This window comes from Salvia hispanica, chromosome 4, assembly GCF_029641045.1.
Source record: "Salvia hispanica isolate PSC_SH4W2 chromosome 4, Shi_PSC_v1, whole genome shotgun sequence".
In the NCBI taxonomy this organism is placed as follows: Eukaryota; Viridiplantae; Streptophyta; class Magnoliopsida; order Lamiales; family Lamiaceae; genus Salvia; species Salvia hispanica.
This window is the reverse complement of record NC_142695.1, coordinates 13933626-13955664: the sequence shown is the minus strand read 5'-3', so window position 1 is coordinate 13955664 and position 22039 is coordinate 13933626. Positions and strand designations below refer to the sequence as shown.

The following is a 22039-nucleotide window of genomic DNA, read 5'->3' as shown; positions in this document are numbered from 1 at the left end:
TTCTCCCACTTATACTGAAAGCGGATTGAGGTCTTGAATTAGTCGAACTCCCATTCCTTCAACATGACTTTCATACGGCTTTACCGCTAATGCCTTCATGAAAGGATCTGGCAGGTTGTTTTCTGACTCAATCTTGACCACTTTTATGTCTCCACTCTGCACTATATCTCGAATGATATGATACTTCCTTTCTATGTGCTTGCTCGCCTTATGAGCACGTGGTTCTCTCGAATTTGCCACAGCACCAGAATTATCACAATAAATGGTGATGCTCTTGGGCATATTCGCAACCACACCTAAGTCCAGAAGGAAGTTCTTAAGCCATACAACCTCTTTTGCAGCCTCCGAAGCGGTCACATACTCGGCTTCCATGGTAGAGTCTGCAATGCATTTCTACTTTACACTCTTCCAAATTACAGCTCCACCTCCTAAGGTAAACGCATATCCGGAAGTTGATTTTCTCGAATCTACATCAGCTTGAAAATCTGAATCTGTATATCCTAAAGGACAGAGCTCGGCTGCATTGTAAACTAGAACATAGTGCTTAGTCCGATTAAGGTACTTGAGTATGTTCTTTACGGCAGTCCAATGTCCTTGGCCGGGATTTGATTGATATCTTGCTACCATGCCAACAACAAAGCAAATATCAGGTCTAGTACAAAGCATAGCATACATGAGACTACCAACTGCTGAGGCATATGGTATTCTTCTCATCTCTGCTATCTCAGATGTTGTCTTAGGACACATCTCTTGAGATAAATGGATGTCATGTCTAAAAGGTAGGAAACTTTTCTTGGGATCTTGCATGCTAAAGCGTCTAAGTACTGTGTCGATGTAAGATTCTTGGGATAAGCACAACATTCTCTTTGCACGGTTCCTTAGAACCTTGATACCGAGAATGTGTCCCGCATCACCCATATCTTTCATCTCGAACTGGCTGGACAACTAAGTTCGCACTGATGACAACATCTTTTTATTGTTTCCAATTAGAAGAATGTCATCTACATATAGAACTAAGAACACAACATTTCCCTTTTCAACTTTCTTATACACGCAGCTTTCATTAGGGCATTTTTCGAATCCAAACTTTTGAACGGTTTCATCGAAACACTGGTTCCATGATCTAGATGCTTGCTTGAGGCCATAAATGGCCTTCTTAAGCTTCTAAACCATGTGTTCCTTGCCCTTTACCACATAGCCTTCGGGTTGTTCCATGTAGATGGTCTCCTCAAGACTCCCGTTTAAAAACGCAGTCTTAACGTCCATCTGCCATACTTCCCAATCCATGTAAGCTGCTATAGACAAAAGTATACGGATTGATTTGAGCATGGCCACTGGGGAGAAGGTCTCATCGTAATCGATGCCTTCCTTTTGGGTATACCCCTTAGCCACTAATCTTGCCTTGAAGACTTTAACTCGTCCATCGGGTCCACGTTTACGTTTGTATATCCACTTGCTCCCAATGGCAGTACAGCCTTCGGGTAGGACAGACAAATCGTAGACGTCTTTGTCTACCATTGATTGTAGTTCCGAATCCATTGCTTTCACCCATTCGCAATGATCGACATCTGTCTGCGCCTCTGCAAGATTCCAGGGATCAAGTACATTGTTGTCCGAGGAGTGATCCATACACTCTCCCAAACCAATGTATCTTTCGGGCTCGTGAGAGACCCTCCCACTGCGACGCGGCACTACAACATCTGGAGTATTAGTTGAAATTTCTGGAATTGTTGTTACACTAGGTAATTGTTCTTGGTTAATGGAAGTTGTGACTTGAGTCAGCTCTTCTAGAGCTATCTCACTGCTGGACTTATGATTCATTACAAAGTCTTCCTCTAAGAATGTGGCTTGAGTGCTCACAATTACTTTCTGATCTCGGAGACTATAGAATTCATAAGCTTTCGTTCCTCTAGGGTATCCTATAAACACACAAACCTCTGTCCTAGATTCCAGCTTAGTTGGATCCTTTTCCAATACATGGGCCGGACACCCCCACACTCTGAGATGTTCTAGATTGGGCTTTCGCCCATTCCACAACTCATATGGGGTAGTAGGAACTGATTTAGAAGGTAAGTTGTCTAAGAGATAGTTTGCTGAAAGCAAAACATGCCCCCAAAACGAAATAGGTAACCATGCATAACTCATCATCGAGCGGACCATATTTAATAAGGTCCTGTTCCTTCTTTTAGCTACGCCATTCTGCTGGGGTGTGCCCGGCGCAATCGTTTGGGATTGAATTCCCGCCACTGATAAGTAGTCTAAAAACTCGGCACTTAGGTATTCGCCTCCGCGATCAGATCGCAGGCATTTGATACTCTTACCATGATGCGTCTCTACTTTAGCCTTAAACTCCTTGAACTTGTCAAAAGTTTCAGACTTGTAGCGCATCAAATAGATGTATCCGATTTTCGAGTAGTCATCTATAAAGGTGACGAAATATCGAAAACCGCCCCTTGCCTCGGTTGACATTGGTCCACACACATCAGTATGAATGAGCTCAAGTACTTCCTTGGCCCTATTCCCCTTTGACCTAAATGGTCTCTTAGTCATCTTGCCTTCGAGACAGGATTCACACTTCGAAAATGGTTCCTTCTCAAGACCTTTGATAAGATCTTGATCAACCATCGCATGAATTCTTCTTTCGTTGGCATGACCAAGTCTAAGGTGCCATAAGTACGTTTCATTCATTGAACTTGAAGGTTCTATTCTTTTCTTAGAAATTTTCGATGTAGTATTGAGTTCTGATTTACGTTGATTAAATTGTGTAGAAGTGATCGTGTACAGATTGTTGTCCATGATACCACGACAGATATAAGAACCATCTTTCTTAATAACGCAATTGTCATTAAAAGAAATCGAATAACCATCAAAAGACAATTTAGAAACTGAAATTAAATTTCTTCTAAAGGAAGGTATCAACAAAACATTCTTCAAAATAAAAAATCTATCACTAGAAAAACGCAAATAAACGTCTCCCACTGCAACGGCCGCCACTTTCGTAGCGTCGCCCAGCTGGACTTCGATCTCACGATCATGTAAACGTCTTGTCACCTGCATTAAGTCAGGATCAAAACATATATGATCAGTTGCTCCAGTATCAATAACCCAAGTATGAGTAGATGTCGAAGCCAAACATGACTCGACTACTAGAGCATGGTGCATACATGTAGCCTTGCCCTTCTTAGGACAATCTGGCTTTCAATGACCCTTCTCTCCACATCTGAAGCACTTTCCAGTAGGCTTCTTGTCACCCCGCTGTTTCTTCTTTCCCTTAGCATTCTTAGCTGCCACTGGGTTCGGTGCCTTTTTCTTTCCTTTTCTAGGCTTAGAGCCAGAGGAATTAGGCGCCAAACTCAGCATAGCTACCTTAGCTTGAACCATAAGGTCCTCCGCCGACTGAAGTTCAGTCAGCAGCTCTGCCAAAGTGTAATTCCGCTTGTTCATCTCGAAATTGAGCTTGAACTGTTGGAAGCTAGGGGAAAGACTTTGAAGGATTATAGTAACCTGGGACTCGGGATCGATCGTCCCTCCCAAAACCTCAATCTGGTTGAGGTGGCTCATCATCTCGAGGACGTGTTGCCTCACAGACGAGCCTTCCTTCATAGACTTCGTCATGATACTCCGAAAGGCTTGAGACTTGGCCGTTCAATTCTGAGTACCAAAAAGATTTGCGAGATTCGTCATAATCTCGGCGGCAGTCTCCATGGCAGAATGCTGATGCTTGAGTACTGATGACATAGAAGCCAACATATAGCACTTAGCCATCTCATTCGCCTTATGCCACCGTCTACGCGCATCTCGCAATGCTTGCGCGGCATTAGCTGCCGGCAAAGCTGGGCGTGGAGTAGTGAGCACAAACTTGTACTCTTCGGCTGTGAGAACGATATCCAAGTTTTGTTTCCATTCTATGTAATTTTGGCCTTCGAGTTTGTTTTCTTTGAGAATGGCCGAAAGAGGATTAAAAGACATCTTTACGAATTTTATTGCACTGCAAACAGAAGAATTTACTATTTGTCATAAACTTATGTAAGGAAATTGAGTAGATTAACCACAAAACTTTTCAAAATCTTACAACAGCTTAAAAAATTGTATCCTCCTCTGGAGGTTAATACGCATTAAAATTTTGACAATTTTACTGGTCACAACATCGATGTATCAATAGCTTCCTCCTCTGGAGGTTGACACGCCTAATGCTGCCTAAGCACGACCATCAGATTTAGCATAACATAATTTTTGTTTCTACAATACACCCATAACAATGTTCATGTGTTGATAACAAAACCAAGCTATCTCATAAATTATGATTGAACCCTGAAACTCGTAGTTCCTTGGGAACCACTTTCTAGATCATTCTATTTATTATGTGAGAAGTTCGCCCTTATGAACTTACTGTTTTCATAGGATTATTGTCCCTACTCTGTAGGTGACGATAATATTAGAAAATCAGCTTCACAAAATTTTGGCAGTCCAACCGATGGAAACCATATATAAACTTTTAGTTCATAATTATCGCTTAGATATTTGTGTTATGGTTTTTCATTAATTATCCTCTAGCCTTAAGGCAGATTAAGACTAATTAAATTCTGTTGGTATTTAATTGACTGGATAATTAAATCTTTTATTAACTTTAGTATCTTAGTTTAGGAATTATTAATCTAGAATTTAATTCTTATTCATGTCATACTATAAGATATATCTAAAATAAAGTACATTATTTATAATCTTAATTAGACATGAAAAATTAAATTCATATAATTTCCAAGTTCAAGATTAGGAAGAAAATAATTTTATATTATTTAATGTAATGTTATATATATCTATCCTTTTATATAGATTCTAGCTATATATTATAATTAGGAAACTATTAAATTATTCTTATCTATATCATCTAGGATATAAAATATTCATAGATATAGAAAATAATCAAAATATTCCTAAAATCTAGGGAAATCTTCCCAAAATATTTTATTTTATTAAATAATATTATTTTTAATGATATCTTTTAATTTATCAATTATATAATCATTAAACTAATCTTTCGTCAATATCTTGTGATTCGAGGTTTGCCCGAATCAACACGACGAAGATTTGAAGACATCCCCGGAGACGTTCGCCGGAGCGGCGTGTTCGCCGCCCGACCGCCATCGGCAGATCGCGCCGATCGGTGCCTTGCTTCCTCCTCCCTCCGCGGTGAGTAGACGCCGCGACTCCCTCCGTCGCGTCAACCAGCCACGCAGCGAAGGCCGCACAGCTCCGTCGAGCTCCCACTGCTCCGGCGGCCTCGCACCAACCAGCAGCGGCGGTTGCTCTCGGTCATGCGCCGCTAGGGCTGGGTGATTAGGGTTCTAGGGTTAGGGTTAGGGTTTCCGGCGCCTCGGCAGCTCTCGGACGAGCCACCGCGCCCTTCTTCGCGCGACGCAGCGGATTCCGGCTAGGGGTCACGGTCTCGACCGGCGGCGAGCACGAGCCCATGCTCGCCAGCGCGACGCCGCGTGATCGTCGCCCCTCGGCTCCCACTTCGACGTCGGCAATGGTCGAATTTGATTCGGGCGCCGGCTAGGGTTTTGTCGGGTTTGGTAGGCGGCGCGCGCGAGTCCTTGCTCGCCGGCGCGTCGCCCCATGCCCGTCACCCTCGGCTCCCACTCAATTCGACAACCCTACTCCGATGGCATGTAGTGTGATTCGTCCCGGCGCAAGCGCCGACGAATCGCACATCTCGTGCGTTCGAATAATTCAAGTTCCATGATTCAAATGTTCTTGAGTTCATCATGCATAAGATAAATAATAATCACACAAGAACATGCTTTGAAATCAAATAAGACATGCATACATGAATTTCGCGAAATTTAAATCCAAATAATCAGAGCCAAAGACTGGCTCTGATACCAATTGATGGAATCGAAAGCGGAAGCGGGTGTTTTTGCATGGATTATCATAATTAACAATTATCAATCACACCAATAAATCACATAATAATCGGATCTATTTAGAAGATTATTTAGACAAAATCTATTCGCGTAATTCTCACATGCATCATGCTCATAACTTGAATTAATCATGCTTTAAGAATATTGAAACCTAAAACATGCTTTTCTACGGAGCAGAAAAACACCTAATTAATTCTCCAAAGAATTGAAGATGGTTAGCTTCTTCTCCACGTGATGCTTTGAATACTAGACCACAAATCTTCTCTCTGGTTCCCGAACTGTACTCCAATATCAGTGTGGGCTGATCTCACTAGAATACTAGGACTTAAATAAAGAAGACAGAAGAAATCCTTTTGAGAAAAGGAGTAGAATTCGAAATCTCCTTCAGCTGGGGAGTTTCGAAATTTTTGAAAATTTTGAGAAATAAAATTGTGTTCTTTCTGTCTCCTTTATTCTCCTATTTATATTAAGTTCCTTTTGGGCCCAGACATGGATCTATGGAAGGTTTTGGATATGGGCTCATCCAATTTACTTTTTACTAATTAAATTGAACCCACAATTTAATATAAGTTATAATTGGAATATTACGAGCAGCCACTACAGAAGTAATATTGAACTCTCCCCATCCGAATCCGAAATTACAAGTAATCCGGGTTTCCGTTTATCTTTCATTTCCCGCGCTTAAGATAAAATGTCCATTAATTAATTAATATCTGCTATAGACTTAATTAATTAACTTCTTATTAATTCCAAGAGTGGACTTAGCATAAAACGCTTATTTATTATTCATAGAGTAATCAAACTCCAACTAGCTAGGTTCCGAATAATAAAACCTTGTTTCGCGCTCCTCTTGAGGACATTATCAAATGAGACTCAGCTCGCGCACGATTCAATATAATAGCAATCCTAGCACCGCTAGATATTGATCACCACTACCCAATATATCAGGATCATTGGGTTACGAAAAACCCGCACCATTTGATAAGTCAAAGTAATGCATAATCAATACCGTATGCTCAATGCTAACCTACATTGATTAAGAAACAAATATTTATCAAGACCTCGCCTTTCAGTAGATAGCATAAGGGCAAGTGTTGCTGTTAGATCCGTTCAGTGGTATACCAGACCAATGTCATCTTATTTCAGTAAGGCTTAGAAATATGCGGACTGACATTGCAACCTTTCTCGATGGATAGTCAAATTCCAACTTGGTTGTGAAATTTATCTTTTTCTTTTTCTTTGTTTAGAACTGACCGTGTTACCTTAAAGTGGACGACGCCTACAACCGGTCTACTAAAACAAAGACTTAGACTTTGTTAAGTTAACTTATACATTTAAACATGCATTAACATCCATTATTACATAACAACATTATGACAAAAATAATCTGTTTTATTCATTGGAAAATAAAATAAGAGTTTTACAGTATTCAATCACTCGAAACGTGATTTCTAGTATACAAACTCTAACACTTAGATGCTTAGAATGTAACTAGTTTATCTTAAATCCATCATCATTAAACTGGGTAGACAACCAATTTCCTACGCTAGATAACCCTCTTAGTTGTTTATCAACTTTTATAGATGTCATCATGTACCAAGAATACCAAATATAGTGCACTTTCAACTTTCTTGTACTTGTAGCACATAACCATTAAGAGGTTCCATGTAGATGATCTCCTCAAGACTTCTACTTAAAGAAAACTGTCTTGACAATCATAATACATACATCCTAATTTATGTAAGCTACAATAGATAATATGATATATATCGACTTAAGCAGAATGACAGACGAGAATATGATTCTCTCTAGGTGTAACCCTTTAGCCATTATTCTAGCCTTTTAAGATCCATGTTTACACTTGCAGATCCACTAGCTCCCACTAGCTAAAAAAGTCTATGGGTAGTATCGCAAGTCTTGCAAACATTCTTGTCTATCTTAGATTATTATTCAGAATCTATCAACTTATCAAGAATGATTATATGAATGAGTCAATGCGTCCTTGTAGTTACAGAGATTAGATTCAAGTCGATCAAAAACTGAGTCTAAAGACTCTGTTAGACCCATGAACTTGTTATGTTCGCAAGGAACGCTCCCACTACGACATGACTCTTATAATCTTAGGTACAAATGTTGATTTTCTAAGTGCATAAGTATCTAATGGTATGACTTCTTGGTTAAGATGGAAAATAGATATTCTCATTATCTTGAGAATTATCATGCTTGTTAGGCTTGTAGTTCTTCTCATAATCTTCATCAAAGAATCTAGTATTCGTGTAAACAAACACCTATCTTTCCGTGAAGATTATAGAACCTGTACCTTTTCTATCAGTTTGGACAATCTTAAAACATACCTCAGTACACAACTCCAATTTCTTGGATACCTTTTCCAAAACATGTGTTGGAATAACTCCACACCTTGAGATGTGTTGGACTAGACTTACCTCTAGTCCACAACTCGTGTGTTGTAGAAGGTACTGATGTTATGGTAGTTTCTTTAAGATATAACTCGTTGTTTCCAACGTATATCCCATCAATGATAAGGTGTTATTGAGTGAAACTGTTCCCATATCGAACTTGTCTTAGAGAGACTTCGATATCTTCTTATATGACTATCCCATTCTTTAGAAGAATGCTTGGAGTAGTCAACTAGGATTTAACTCTCACTACTGATCTTAACTCATTGCTCGTCTCCCATGGTGTAGACCATTGAGACTTGCTACTCTTTCTATGTTGCATCTCTATAAGTATTCCGAGTCTCTTGAACCACCAAAGGATCCTTACTTATAGTGCATCAACCAGACTTACTTGACTTTCGAGCTATTTAACAAGCAAGTTGTTAAAATCTCGATAGTCACTTGGGTTAGACAAAATCAGTTTGAACAATTACTAAGTACTTTCTTGGCCTTATGTCTAAGTGCCATAAATACTTTATCATTCATTGTATAAGAAGTTGAACTGTTGTTCGAAACTCAATCTTGTTGCATTTATATTGTTTAGATACTATGATGTATAATTTGTTTTTCTATGGTACTATGATAGATATTCGAATCACATTTCTTAATAATGCACGCATTATAAAATGACATCGAACATCGCTTAATCATAAACAAGTTTAGAAACTGAAACTGAATTCTTTCTAAACTAAACTGTACCAATAAAACAAAACTCTAACATCAAAACAAACAATTAAGTGAGTATAAATAAATAGCTCCCACTACAACAACTGCCCAACTGGATTAAGATCTTTCCTTTAGAAGTTGCATTGTTATCTAAGTCATTGTCCTTCTTTAGAAGAGGTCAATCCGACTTACAATGCATCTTCAATTTGCCTTTTCACCTAATTTATCTTGCCTTTCTTGCTTTCAGCAGGCATTGATGACAATTCAGTTCTTCCCTCTTTCCATTGCTAGTCTTCTGTTCGATTGAACTAAGACATAGGAAAAATGTAGCTTTAACGAATTTGTCATCTATCATGTTATCTTCCTCTATTAGTAATAAAGTGAATATCATGTAGAAGGCTTCCAACTTTGAAGTAACAACCTTCATACTATCACTTCCTATTACATTTGACGAAGAACTGAGTGTAGAAACTATTTGAGTAACTGAATCAGAAGATTCCTCAAAATATTCTATCTCTCGTGGATGTTCCAATAGAATCTGGACATCGTCCTTATTGGATATTCCTCTTTCATCAATATAAACCAAGACGTGTCTTACTACTTAAAAGAAAGTAGTTTGACCTTCTATCTCAAAGAACTTGTCAAGTACATGCATAAAATGCATTCTTGAACTTTCTTTATAGAATTTTGTCAAGGAAATGGAGGACATGAATTGGTGAATACAAACTTTAAGTTTTCAGCAATGAGAATCTTATCCATTTACATTTCCAAGTCTACATAATATTGGCCTTCGGGTTAGATTTCTTTAAGGTTCGCAGACATTATTAAGAATTTGGCTGTGAAGAAATAAAACTATTTATCACATACTATGCTTGATACATAATTGCAAACAACCACAAAACAATTTATGTATCTCGCAACTGCCAAAACCAAAATAAGTACGCCTCTAGGGAGGTCATACAAATTCGGATTCCAACAATTTCTTGGTCACAATACCGACGAATAGTCCAGAGACCACTAAGGTGGCATGGCCGCCAAATATTGCCTAAGCTTTTACCATAAATATTTGCATCTAGGAATTTCATTTCTGTTTTGATACTCCTTCTAGGGAAGGTCGTACGCCACTAACAAAATTCCATAGCTATCTCATAAATATGTTTAAACATATGAACTTGCAATTTCACAGGATTATGGCTCCCACTAGGGTGGGTCGCGATAATATTAGAAACATGCTTCTAGTTTAAACAATTTACTATTAAGAAGTTTAATCTTATGAACTTGCTATTTCGAAGGATTATTGCTCCCACTAAGGTGGGTCGCGATAATATTAGAAACTGCTTCATATATAGACCAATTTATGGAGACCATATACAACGCACTATTGTAATTATCGCTTAGTTATTTTGAACATGGTTTTTGCATAATTATCACATAAGCAGATAAGACAGATTAATCCACTTATAATAGATAATCACCAAATAAATAGATAAATCCATTTACTTCATGGTAATTATCACACTGGATAATTATTGAAATTATTTAATAAATCTAGGGAGATATACTTAAATAAGTAATCCCTTATCTTATCCAAAATAGGAATTTCAGATTTGATAAGATCTTGGATAATGGTTATCCAAATTAATTAGGATTTATCTGGATAGATTAGAATCTATCTAAATCCTCTTAGGATTATTCTAGATTTTATAGGAATAAATCAAATCCTAAATTTCAAGATAAAACTGAATTTGGATTATCATTATCTAAATCATACCAGGATATTTCAGGATGAAAACAAATTTCTCCAAATCCATAAGATGAAGATAAAACCAATCTTTCCAAGATTTAAAGAAATCTTAAATTATTTAGAATAAGAACCTAGAATATATCAAATCTATTAGGATTTATCTAGATAAAATTAATTTTATCAAAATCCAATTAGATATGGATTATCTTGTATTATATTTATCCATATTTATCTGGGATATTTACTAAATAGAAATAAATCTATTTATATCCATAAAAATAGGATAATATAGAATTAATATTAATTAATTCAACTAGGATTTATCTAGATAGAAATAAATCTATCTTAAATCCAAAAGATAACTATAAGATATTGATTAATAATTATCTAAATCTTCTAAGATATATTCTGGATAGATGTAAATCTATCAATATCTATAAGATAGAGATAAACTTAATTATCTAATTCAACTAGGATATTTTCTAAATAGAATTAATTCTATAAATATCCACAAGAAAAAAGATAAATATGGATTTTAACTATCCAAATCTACTAAGATATATTCTAGATAGATATAAATCTATCCATATCTATAAGATATGGATAAACATAATTAATATTTATCTTAGTCTATCTAGGATTTATTCACATAGAATTAAATCTATATAAATCCATAAGACAATAAAATTAATTATTATACAAATTTATCTAGGATTTGTCTAGATATAATTTAATATATCTAAATCCATAAAATAAGGATAAAATCCAAACTTAACTAATTATTTATCTAGTCTATCTAGGATTTATTTACGTAGAATTAATCTATATAAATCCATAAGACAAAATAAAAAAAAATTAATTATTATCATCCGAATTTATCTAGGATTTGTCTAGATAGAATTTAATCCATCCAAATCCATAAAATAAGGATGAATTCCAACTAATCCAAGATTTAAGATATGTCAAATCTTATTCTAAATTATATCTTGAAAAATATTCAAAATTAATTCCTAGGGCTTGGGAAACCCTAACTAATTTTTGAATGCTGCGTCGCTGCACGAGCCTGGGAAACGCCACCAACGGGCTCCCACTCGAAATTCTCCGCTGAAGGAAGCTGATCGGACCTTCTCATCCGCCTGGGTCAGTTTGCGCAGCCCAAGTCGTGAGATCAGCCAACGAGAGGCTCCCGTTGCAGTCCGCAATGCTGTTCACGTCTGCAGTCGCAGCTGTTGTGTTGCTGTCTGATCGCCTTCGTCGCTGCTGCGTCGACGTTACTGTTGCGACGTCGTTGTCTCTGCAGCTGTCTGCGCTGCTATAGCGTCATCACCGTTGCTACTGCTGCGCCGTCGAGACAACCCAGCTTGGGCAGCCTTCTCACCGGTCGCCGCTGCTGCCGCAACGGACTGCCGCTGCATCTCCTCACCACCGCGAATCACCATTGCAACTCCCACGTCGCAAATAGATTCAACCAATGCCAATTCCATTCTCACGTACAAACACGACAAATTGAATATCATCATGCGGTGCGAATTCCCCAATAATGATTAATAACTGGGGAAATAAATGGAAAGAGAAAACAAAGCATATTCTCACCAAATTTCGCAGCGCATACATTCGCCGATCTTCGTCGTTCGATGTTCATTCAATTTAAAATAAACAACAACAACGCAAAGCGAATAAAATCATGCATTCAAGCAATTCCAATAACATGAAATTAATCCACATAATCAGAGCCAATTTTTTGGCTCTGATACCAATTGCTGAAGTCATGCATTCACAAAATAAATCATACATATGGATCTATTTGACAGATTATGGGATCAATTAATCACATGTTAAACAATCAATTGCATGCTAGAACACATATAATTCACAAATAAGGAATCAAAACCCTAATTTATAATTATAATACTCCATGTAACTATAAAGACAATTATATTATTATATATTATGATGGATGATCCATATTTAAACTATCATCATAATAATAAATATAATAATATAATTATTATCATTTGTAATTAATAATTTGTCAAAACAAATTGTATTATTATTTTTTTTATAAATAAAAAATAATATAAAAAATAATAAGTACCCTACTTTTAGTTTGGTGTTTAAATCAAATATAAAATTTTAAATCTTGATATTTTCCAAACACTGGAAAGTAAAGTTATTAGGAATCATATTCCCGGGATTCATTTTTCCGGGAATCATTTTCCTTTCCAACTTTACTTTCCCGTCAACCAAACATGGCCCTAATGGTTTTATAAAGAAAATTCGGATGAACTCATATTCACCTCTTGTCGCTCGTATTCTCTTCTTTCTCACTAACTGCTGGGGATTGGTGCCCCCTTGCACAGCGGAAGTCATGCATTCACAAATAAATCATACATATGGATCTATTTGACAGATTATGGGATCAATTAACCACATGTTAAACAATCAATTGCATGCTAGAACACATATAATTCACAAATAAGGAATCAAAACCCTAATTCATGATATTCTACAAATTAGGGTTACCGATCTGATTCTCCAAAGAATCGACGATTGTTTGCTCCTTCTCCACATGAAAATCTTCGTACTCGACCACGAATCTTCTAATTTGTATCCCGAACTCAGATAATGACCTTTGGGTGGGCAAAGCTTGTCAGAATCGAAAAGGGCTTGAATAGAAAGAAGACATAATATCAGTTTTTGAGAAAACTGACTTTTCGTCCACTCCCAGAGGGGAGCACGAAAATTTATGTGTAAAAAAAATTTAATTCTCCTTTCTAATCTCCTTTTATATTGAGTTATGATGGGGCAGATTAGGGATCCATGGAGGTTGGACTTGGGCCAAACCTGTTGGACTTTTACTAATTAAATTGAGCCCCAATTTAATACAAGTCCAAACAGAATATTATTATCATCCACTATAGTATATTAATATTAACTGTCCGTCCAATCCCAAATTACGAGTAATCCGGGCTTTTACCTCTTTAATTTATTATTTCCTGTGTTAAAGATATAAATATCCGTTAATCAATTTAAGTCTGCTATTTGACTTTAATTAATTAATATCTTTTTCCAAGAGTTGTCTAGTTCAAAATCTTTATTTATTATTCTGGAATAAATTCCAACCGGTCGGGTTTCTGAATAATAAAACCTTTTCCGAACACCTCTTGAGGATATTATCAAACTGGACTCACCCAGCACACGATTCATTGCAATAACAATACTAGCACCTCGAGACATTGATCACCACTACCCAAGATATCAGGATACTTGGATTGCGAAAATCCCGCACCATTTGATAAATCAAAGTAATGCATAATCAATATCGTATGCTCAATGTTATATCAACAATGATTAAGAAATAACAATACCGAGACCTCGTTTTTCAGTAAATAGCAAGAAAGACTTATCTCAACTGTTAGATCCTCCAGTGCTATACCACACCAGTGTCGTTTATTTCCTAAGGTAAGGAAACATGTGGACTGACACTGCAACCTTTCACGATAGGTAGCCAAAGCCTATCTAGGTTGTGAAATTCTATTTCTCTTCTACAAAGAACCGACTGTGTCACCTTCTGTGAACGTCGTTCACGACCAGTCTACTATGTAGAAAAATTAGACTTGTTTGCTTCTTATACATTTAAATGTTTGAGAAACATCTTATAAATGCACAAGCAAACATCATGCGATAAAATTACTTCTTCTCGCTTTGGGTTAAAAGTGGATTGTAAAAATTATTGTATACAAGCAATTCTATCCGTGCAACATGCTCGAAATATGCTTTTCAGTATACCAATCCTAACACTAACATGGTCTTCTTCCTCACATGATTTCTTCTCATGTGATATTCTTCCGTTTTCATTAGGGTGGTTCATTTATATTCCCTCCGTTCCAAGATAAGTGACTCATATTCCTTTTTGGGATGTCCCAAGATAAGTGACTCATTTCCTTTTTTGGTATTCTACTCTCTTACTTTTTCTCTCTACTTTATTAACTCTCTTACTTTATTCACTTTGCACTTTACTAACAAAACTCCATTTCCTTAAATCGCGTGTCGAAAAGTTTGTGGTCACTTATCTTGGGACGGAGGGAGTATATCTCTTTCTTTTCCTATTTTTCAATATACACAAAATTTAAGATTTTATGTTAAAATAATGAAATCTCTCTTCTATCGATGGTAATAAACAATAGAGTGTCGACTTAATTTAAAAGAATTTTTTTTATAAAAATAAGAATATTCATATGGACAATAAAAGTACTATCATTAACTTTTTAAGAATTTGCATATTCGAGTCGGTAAATAAGCCCACTATAAATTTATTATTCCCCCCGTCCCAATTAAGTTGCGTCACAACTTTGGACCACGAAGATTAAGAAATTGTGTTGAAAAGTGAAAGAAAGGAATAAAATAGGACAGATAAAAGAATAAAATAAGAGTGATTGGATGTTTTGTTTTTTGTCAAAAGAGGAAATGACTCAACTTAGTTGGGAACATCGCAAAAAGAAATACGATTCAATTTAGTTGGGACGAAGGGACTACTTCCTTAAGTTATATTCCCTCTTAGGGATGTCAAAATTAGTACCCGCACTCGATTTCAGCCGATTCTCACCAAAATTACAACTAAATGATAAACATTAGATTTTTAAATCAACAGTCATGATCATTCGAAATTTCAATTTCGAGTATAATATAGTGAAAAAAATGTCAATTAGAGTATATTATATGTCAATTAACAATAAATTAGTTATAACTAATTTTTTAAAAATATTTAACAATTTTAAATTCATATAACTTTCTTAATTTAAATTATTTTTTCACACAATATATATCAAATTAAAAAATAATTTTATAAGGATTCTAATGAGGTCTCACTTGCATATGTTTCGATAACAAAATTTGAAAAAAAAATCTTGAATTTTTCGTATTTTTCATGAAAACTAATTGTCAATATATCTATTATAATATGTCAACATAATACATATAAAATGTCAATTCGAAATTGGATTGACATATTCAAGGCATCGTATTGATATTTTGAATACATTATATTGACTGAAGGGTTTCCAGGTTCTTTCCCTAGTTTTACGTATGTAATTTGGAGTGTATCCAACTGATCAGGAAGAGATTCCCGACCCAGCTGAGTCGTTGGTACGACAACCGGGACCTAGCTTCAAACAAGTTTCCTCAACCCACTTCTACTGATTAGTATAATGGAGGTAAGGGTCGAATCCCACGAGGATGGACACGTTTTGATAACTGTGGTGACTTTCCTGGGTGTTTTTGGTTAGCTACCACGCTTGGGTTGAGATTTTACCTAGACAAGAAATAAAGATGGCACTCTACTGACTAGTAGGCGTGAAAATAACAGGCATGTGGTGGTGTTCGTGAAAGTAGGGACAAGGTGTCTCAGAGACATATGGAAAGTAGACAGTTACTAAAAGAGGAAAATTAGACAACAAGGGTATATCTGGTGGCTGGGGGCTCTCTGACAGGTCTGGATAGTACAACTGAAAAGTAGGGAACAAAAGCAAAAGTAACTTAAAAGTAAAAGTGGTCCAACTAAAGTTGATTTTGACGTTTTCTTCTTCACCAAGTATTGACAAAAATCATATGAACACAAACACCATAACTAAACTTCAGATTCATAAATTCAAACTCAAGATCCATCGATTAAAATGCTTAAACTTAAATTAAACGGTGAAACTGCAACTTTACTTCTACTGACTGACATGCAAGGTGGTAATCACGGCGTAGAAAAGAAACTCATGCACAGAAATTTGACTAAATATAACTGCAACTTCAAATCAACAACTCCAGATAAGAAAGCGCTCAGAAATTAAAAGCAATAACTAGATCTAACTTCCCTAGGCAGAATGAAGCAAACTCGAACTAAAGCGACATGCGAAATAGAAACTTCATAACGTAAATGTTGGAAAATAACAAAGTACTTCAAAAGGCAACAACGATGAGTGTTTGCAACAAACCAACGATGAAAGCAAGTAAAGATTAAACTAGAAAGCAAAGTAACGATTGTTTTGCCACTCCGGGCGATGATGCTGCTACACTACTACGATAACTGGCTGGAACGGCGGACAGATGACTTCTCCGGCAGACTCTTGGACGTCAAGTGACCATGGCTGTGGCGAGGAACGAGAGATTGGATAATGCTGAAGGAACTGATCTTCTAGAGAGAATTCTAACTAAGTGTGGTGGCTGGACTCTAAAGGCGAACTCCTTCTCTCTCTCCAAGTGGCTTCTTTTATAGGGAGGCTTACCCTTGCTTTTAGGGTAGACTTCCTTCATATTTTGACTTTTCTGCCCTTGGTAATGATCATCCCAGCTATCCTTCTTCTCCATCTCGAGTCTTTTCTCTGGCATGCATCCTGGTCAGTATTGCACCCTTCCAGCGCCCTTTTCACTTGCGTCACCTGAATCTTGGATCCTTTAATCCTGCACACTTGAGCAACTGTTTTGCAGATAATACATGCATTTCACGACATACTGACCAGTAACCAAATCTTAGAATACGACTTATCATTGACCTTTTGATCAAAAACCTTAAATTTGGTACATATTCTTATCTTTTTAAATTTAAATAATATTAATAAAATGAATTTACACATGGCAAATTATACACCACTATATCATTAAAAACCCAATGATCTTTAAGTAATGGGGTAACTGCTTTTAAAATCACGATCTTTTCAAGAATTCCGGTTTTTCCCATGAACTTTAAAAAGTTCGTGTAATGTCACGAACTTTACTGGGCGTTGCGATTTTCCCATTCGACCTGACCCGGGGTTTTTCCGGCAGATATATTGCTGACAGGGCACGCCTGAAATCTTATGTGGCAACTGTCGAAAATATGTAAAACGACGTCGTTTTAAAACGTTAAAATGCTGCAGCAACGGTAATTTGCCATCCACGTCGTCGCCGGCGTCAGTTTCCTTTTCTTCAATTGCAACTTTCCTTCTCCCAAATCGTGTCGGATATCACTGCTCTACAAAACTCTCAAACCTCATTACAAAAGCGAGTGAAACCGAGTCAACTGGGAATTCAGATAGAGAAAGGTAAACAAGTTTAAGAGCCAGCTTGACACGTTCTGGAAGAGATGGCTAAGCTGCCATGTCGCCGCATTTATTTGCAGGTGAGCAGATTAGCCGGAGGTTGCAATATGGGTCCTTCACCTTGCACATGACCCCGCCGCAGCAAGTGCCTTCACACTCGATCACTTCGTCTTCGGAAACAGCACCGGCGACCACACCCTTGGCCACAGCAGATTGAACGGATTCAGTTTCCAGGCAGAAAACGAGGCCGCTTACGGAAGATTTCACAGGAGAAGATGAATCGTCGGTTAGGTCGGAAACAACAAAAACGAAGGATCTGATCTTTAGCTCAGCAGAGCAAATGAGAGGAAGCTCCAGCTCCGCCTTCCTCTTCGAATCATTTTGCTCGTGCACAGTTGAATCACCTCTACCACCAAATCAAAATTGAAATCGAAACAAAAATGTAAACATTTGGGAATTGCAATTGCCAAAAATTGACTAAATTCGAAGCAATCTTGGAAAAATAAAAGATTCAATCGGAATTGGGATTAAAATCTAAACCCTATGGCTTGCAATTTGGGATCAAAATTGAATTTAAGGTGTAATCTCATGAATTTAAGTTAGAAATTAGGTTAAGTTAGATTGGGGAAGTAAAATAAAAATAATAATAATTTTCCATGTCATTGCCACATCATAAAAATAGTCCACGTGGTGACCTACACTGCCGGAAAACCCGACATGGGAAAACGACAACCGATTATAAAGTTCGTGACATTACACGAACTTTTTAAAGTTCATGGGAAAAACCGGAATTCTTAAAAAGTTCATGATTTTAAAAGTAGTTAGCCCTTAATTAATTGTAGTTAGTAATTTAAGATACTTAATAATTGATAACATCCGTAGATAGAGATATATGTACATAGGAATGTGATCTAATGAAAATTTTAAGTATTCTACAAACTCAAAACTATGATCTAGACCATTGGAAAAATGTCAACAGATCACATAAAATCATCAACAGGATAATGTCAACAGAATTTCAACTGTAGTCAATGATTGATGATGTGTTGATATTGTGTTGACATTAAAATCTTGAAATTTTACATTGTGTTGATATTGTATTGAAACATTGTTAAAGTATTGTTGAGGAGTTTTAAGTTTGTATAATATATAAGTTTGCATTTTATCAGTACCCTAGGTACATATGGGATGTGAATCGTGATCAAATAGTTCCTTACAAAAAAAAAAAAAGTGAATACCAATTTTTGGCAAAGCGAAGAAGAAAAAAGCAGAACATAAATGAAAAAGATCTGAAGAAGCGTTGATCTAAAACATGAATCTCGCATGGCCACAAACTCCCATTTTGTCCGAAGCAATTATCGGATTGAGAGAGAGAAGAATATAAAATGATTAGACTGAGTGTTGTAATGAATAACAACAACAATCAAAGATGGGAAACGAGCCCACACTAGAGAATGTCACTAAACAGCCGGCCACTGATTTGGAGAGTGGCGGAGTGTCCGTGAATGTGATCGTGGAGAGGTGGAAGACACAAGATCTTCTCCAACAATGCTCGTTAGCCTCGCGTGTGTTTGGCTTCATCTTCTCTTTCTTGACCCTCATCATCATGGCCACCAACATTCATGGCGACTGGAAAGATTTTTACCATTACGAAGAATACAGGTCATCATCCTTATACTATTGTATCATTCCATTCTAAACTCTATCCTAAAAATATATCTGCAGGTATGTGCTGGTAGTAGCCATTCTGTCGACCTCGTATGCATCTCTCCAGTCGTGGCGCCAAATCCACAAACTTGGAACAAATAAAATTCTATTTCCATGGCCGAATTCAGCTGCCATTGATTATGGCTGCGATCAGGTTTGTTTCGCCTTAATTTATTTTTCTTTTTTTGTTATTTTAGAGAGCTTAAACTAGAGGAGGGTTATTGCTGCAGATTGGTGCATACTTGTTGATATCTGCAGCTTCTGCTGCAATACCTTTGACTAACAGAATGAGGCAAGGTTCAGACAACGTTTTCACCGATGCCTCCGCGGCTGCAATAAGCATGGCCTTTTTCGCCTTTCTCTGTTTCGTCGTTTCCTCTCTCATTTCTGGATACAACCTCTGTCAGCATTCATCAAACATATGAATATCTTCATACTGCATTTCTCTCTTCTCTTTTCCTTTTTCAATCCAAATATGACTAAGAATGAATTGTTGTTGTATTTGGATTATTTGGTGAAAACTGGAGTATAAAAAAAAGGATCAAGTAGTAGTTGAAATAAATGAAAAAATATGAGCTAAAGCTATTACAGGGCTAGGCTTACACGTTACATTTACAACGCAAATGGCGTGTGATTTGTTCAATCTAGAAACAAGTCGAAAAAGGAGGGCTCGTCTTTAGTTAGGGACATGGGATTGTTGTAAGTTGTGGGTGCGGGGGGCCTCATTACTTGTGGTTGAGGCCTGCTAGTTGCATAGCAGTTGCTTCCACGTGCTGCAGGGACCTCGTGGTTGTGCTTCCCTTCGTATGTGGTGATCACGGCCCTCTTGTCGTGGAATGCACGCTCCACGTGTTTCCTCACCGGACACCCGTTGGAGGTGCACTTGTAGTAACTCCTGCAATAATATAATTATAGGGCTTTATTTAAGATTTTTTCAGTTTTGAATTTTAAACTAGATAGATAGATAGATATATATGTTTGTTTAGTTTTCATACCTAGGATTGGGGTTGCCCTTCACCACTTTCTGCCCATATTTCCTCCACCTGTAGCCGTCATCAAGAATGTCGATTTCACTAGTTGTCTGCACTACTACTCGGGGCTCTCGAACGGCTTTATTCCCACAACCACTGTCATTCTCATCGTCTGCTTTCCTGAACAAAAAAAAAACATTTTTGTTAGTAAATGAAACAAAAATTGTAAGAGAAAACTGAAATCAGTATATAAGTCTAATAAATGAAATAGTATATGCTGACCATCTCTTGGCGTCATTGATGGACGAGGCTTGCTCGATGTCGTCAGAGATGGAAGAGTTGTCGTTGTCGGTGGTGGTGCTCTCTGTGGCGACGTTGTTGTAGTTGTAGTTGTAGTTGTGGGTGGAAGATGATGACCTTCTGGTTGATTGGGGCTTGGAGTGGTTGTGGCTCCCCTTGTAAACAATCTCAGTGATGTATCCATCCAAATTCCTCTCCACTTTCTTCTTGGTGGGGCAGTTTGCGAATGTGCACTTGTAATAGCTACGAGGATTCTCGCTTCCCTTAACTTGTTTCTGTCCGTATTTTCTCCAGTTGTATCCGTCATCGGATTTCCCCTGCTCTATCCTTGGAACTTCTTCAACTTTTGCAATTTCATCTTCTCTCTGCCTTTTCAATGAATCCTGCTCAACATTCAAATTTCTAATTAATACTATTACTTCATACGTCCCAAAAAAATAATCTTCAATTTATAATTGATTGAATTTACTTGACTATGTTTGTATTTTAAGAAATATAGTAAAAAGTGAATTGAAAAAATTAATGAATAATATATATAGTCTATTAGTAAAACTTGAGTTTGAAAAGTTAGTGAAATATGAGATTTGAAAAGTTAGTGAAATATGAGGACGTAACAAAAATAATTAAAGTAAAAAGGTGAATTAATTATTAATGATGAAAAAAAAGTAATGTCAATTAAGCATTAAATCGCAATTGAATAGTAGGTAAATAATTGTGTTTACCCTTGAAGGGATGACTGAGGAGGAATCGGAAAGTGGCGCTTGGGTATGAGATTGGAAGGAGAAATCGGAAAACGGGGTTGCCTCGTCCTTGGCGAATAAGGCGGCGAAGGCTCCGGTGGTCGGAGATGGGAGAGCCTACAGAAATCAATTAAATCCAAGTAAATTAAATTAAATTAAATTAAGAGGGGCGACATATATATATAAATGATATTACATAGATAAACAACTTACATTAGATGATCCGAAAAGGGCAGGAGAGTCGAGGAAAAAGGAAGGGGAGAGAGGGGGAGGAGACAGAGCAGGTGGGAATGAATAGTCTTTGTTTGATGTGAGCATGTCGGTGAAAGAAGAATTCATGTATTGGGATGTTGGACTGTAGTTATAAGCTGTGTTTAAGGATGCCATGAGATACAGAGAATTGAATCAATTCAATTGATGGATAAGGAAGTTTGTGTTGTTGGTTTGAATAAATTTGGAAGGAG

The 22039-nt window shown here is 37.0% G+C and overlaps 3 protein-coding genes across 3 annotated transcripts; 1 reads left to right on the top strand and 2 right to left on the bottom strand.

The window, feature by feature from the left end:
- Window positions 1-17905: 17905 nt before the first annotated feature.
- Window positions 17906-18576, bottom strand: LOC148927294 (uncharacterized protein At5g48480-like). Its single transcript, XM_089056548.1, has 2 exons — window positions 18557-18576; window positions 17906-18263 (listed from the first exon to the last, which is right to left on the bottom strand). Exons 1-2 carry the CDS (start codon window positions 18574-18576, stop codon window positions 17906-17908), a joined length of 378 nt encoding a protein of 125 aa, XP_088912674.1.
- A 710-nt stretch (window positions 18577-19286) lies between these two features.
- On the top strand, window positions 19287-21258 carry LOC148927293 (CASP-like protein 4B4). The gene is made up of 3 exons (XM_089057399.1): window positions 19287-19519; window positions 19583-19718; window positions 19795-21258. Exons 1-3 carry the CDS (start codon window positions 19287-19289, stop codon window positions 19987-19989), a joined length of 564 nt encoding a protein of 187 aa, XP_088913525.1. The 3' UTR covers window positions 19990-21258.
- LOC148927292 (putative WRKY transcription factor 26) lies at window positions 20094-22039 on the bottom strand. The gene is made up of 5 exons (XM_089057398.1): window positions 21789-22039; window positions 21558-21692; window positions 20818-21218; window positions 20560-20715; window positions 20094-20459 (listed from the first exon to the last, which is right to left on the bottom strand). Exons 1-5 carry the CDS (start codon window positions 21960-21962, stop codon window positions 20204-20206), a joined length of 1122 nt encoding a protein of 373 aa, XP_088913524.1. The 5' UTR covers window positions 21963-22039; the 3' UTR covers window positions 20094-20203.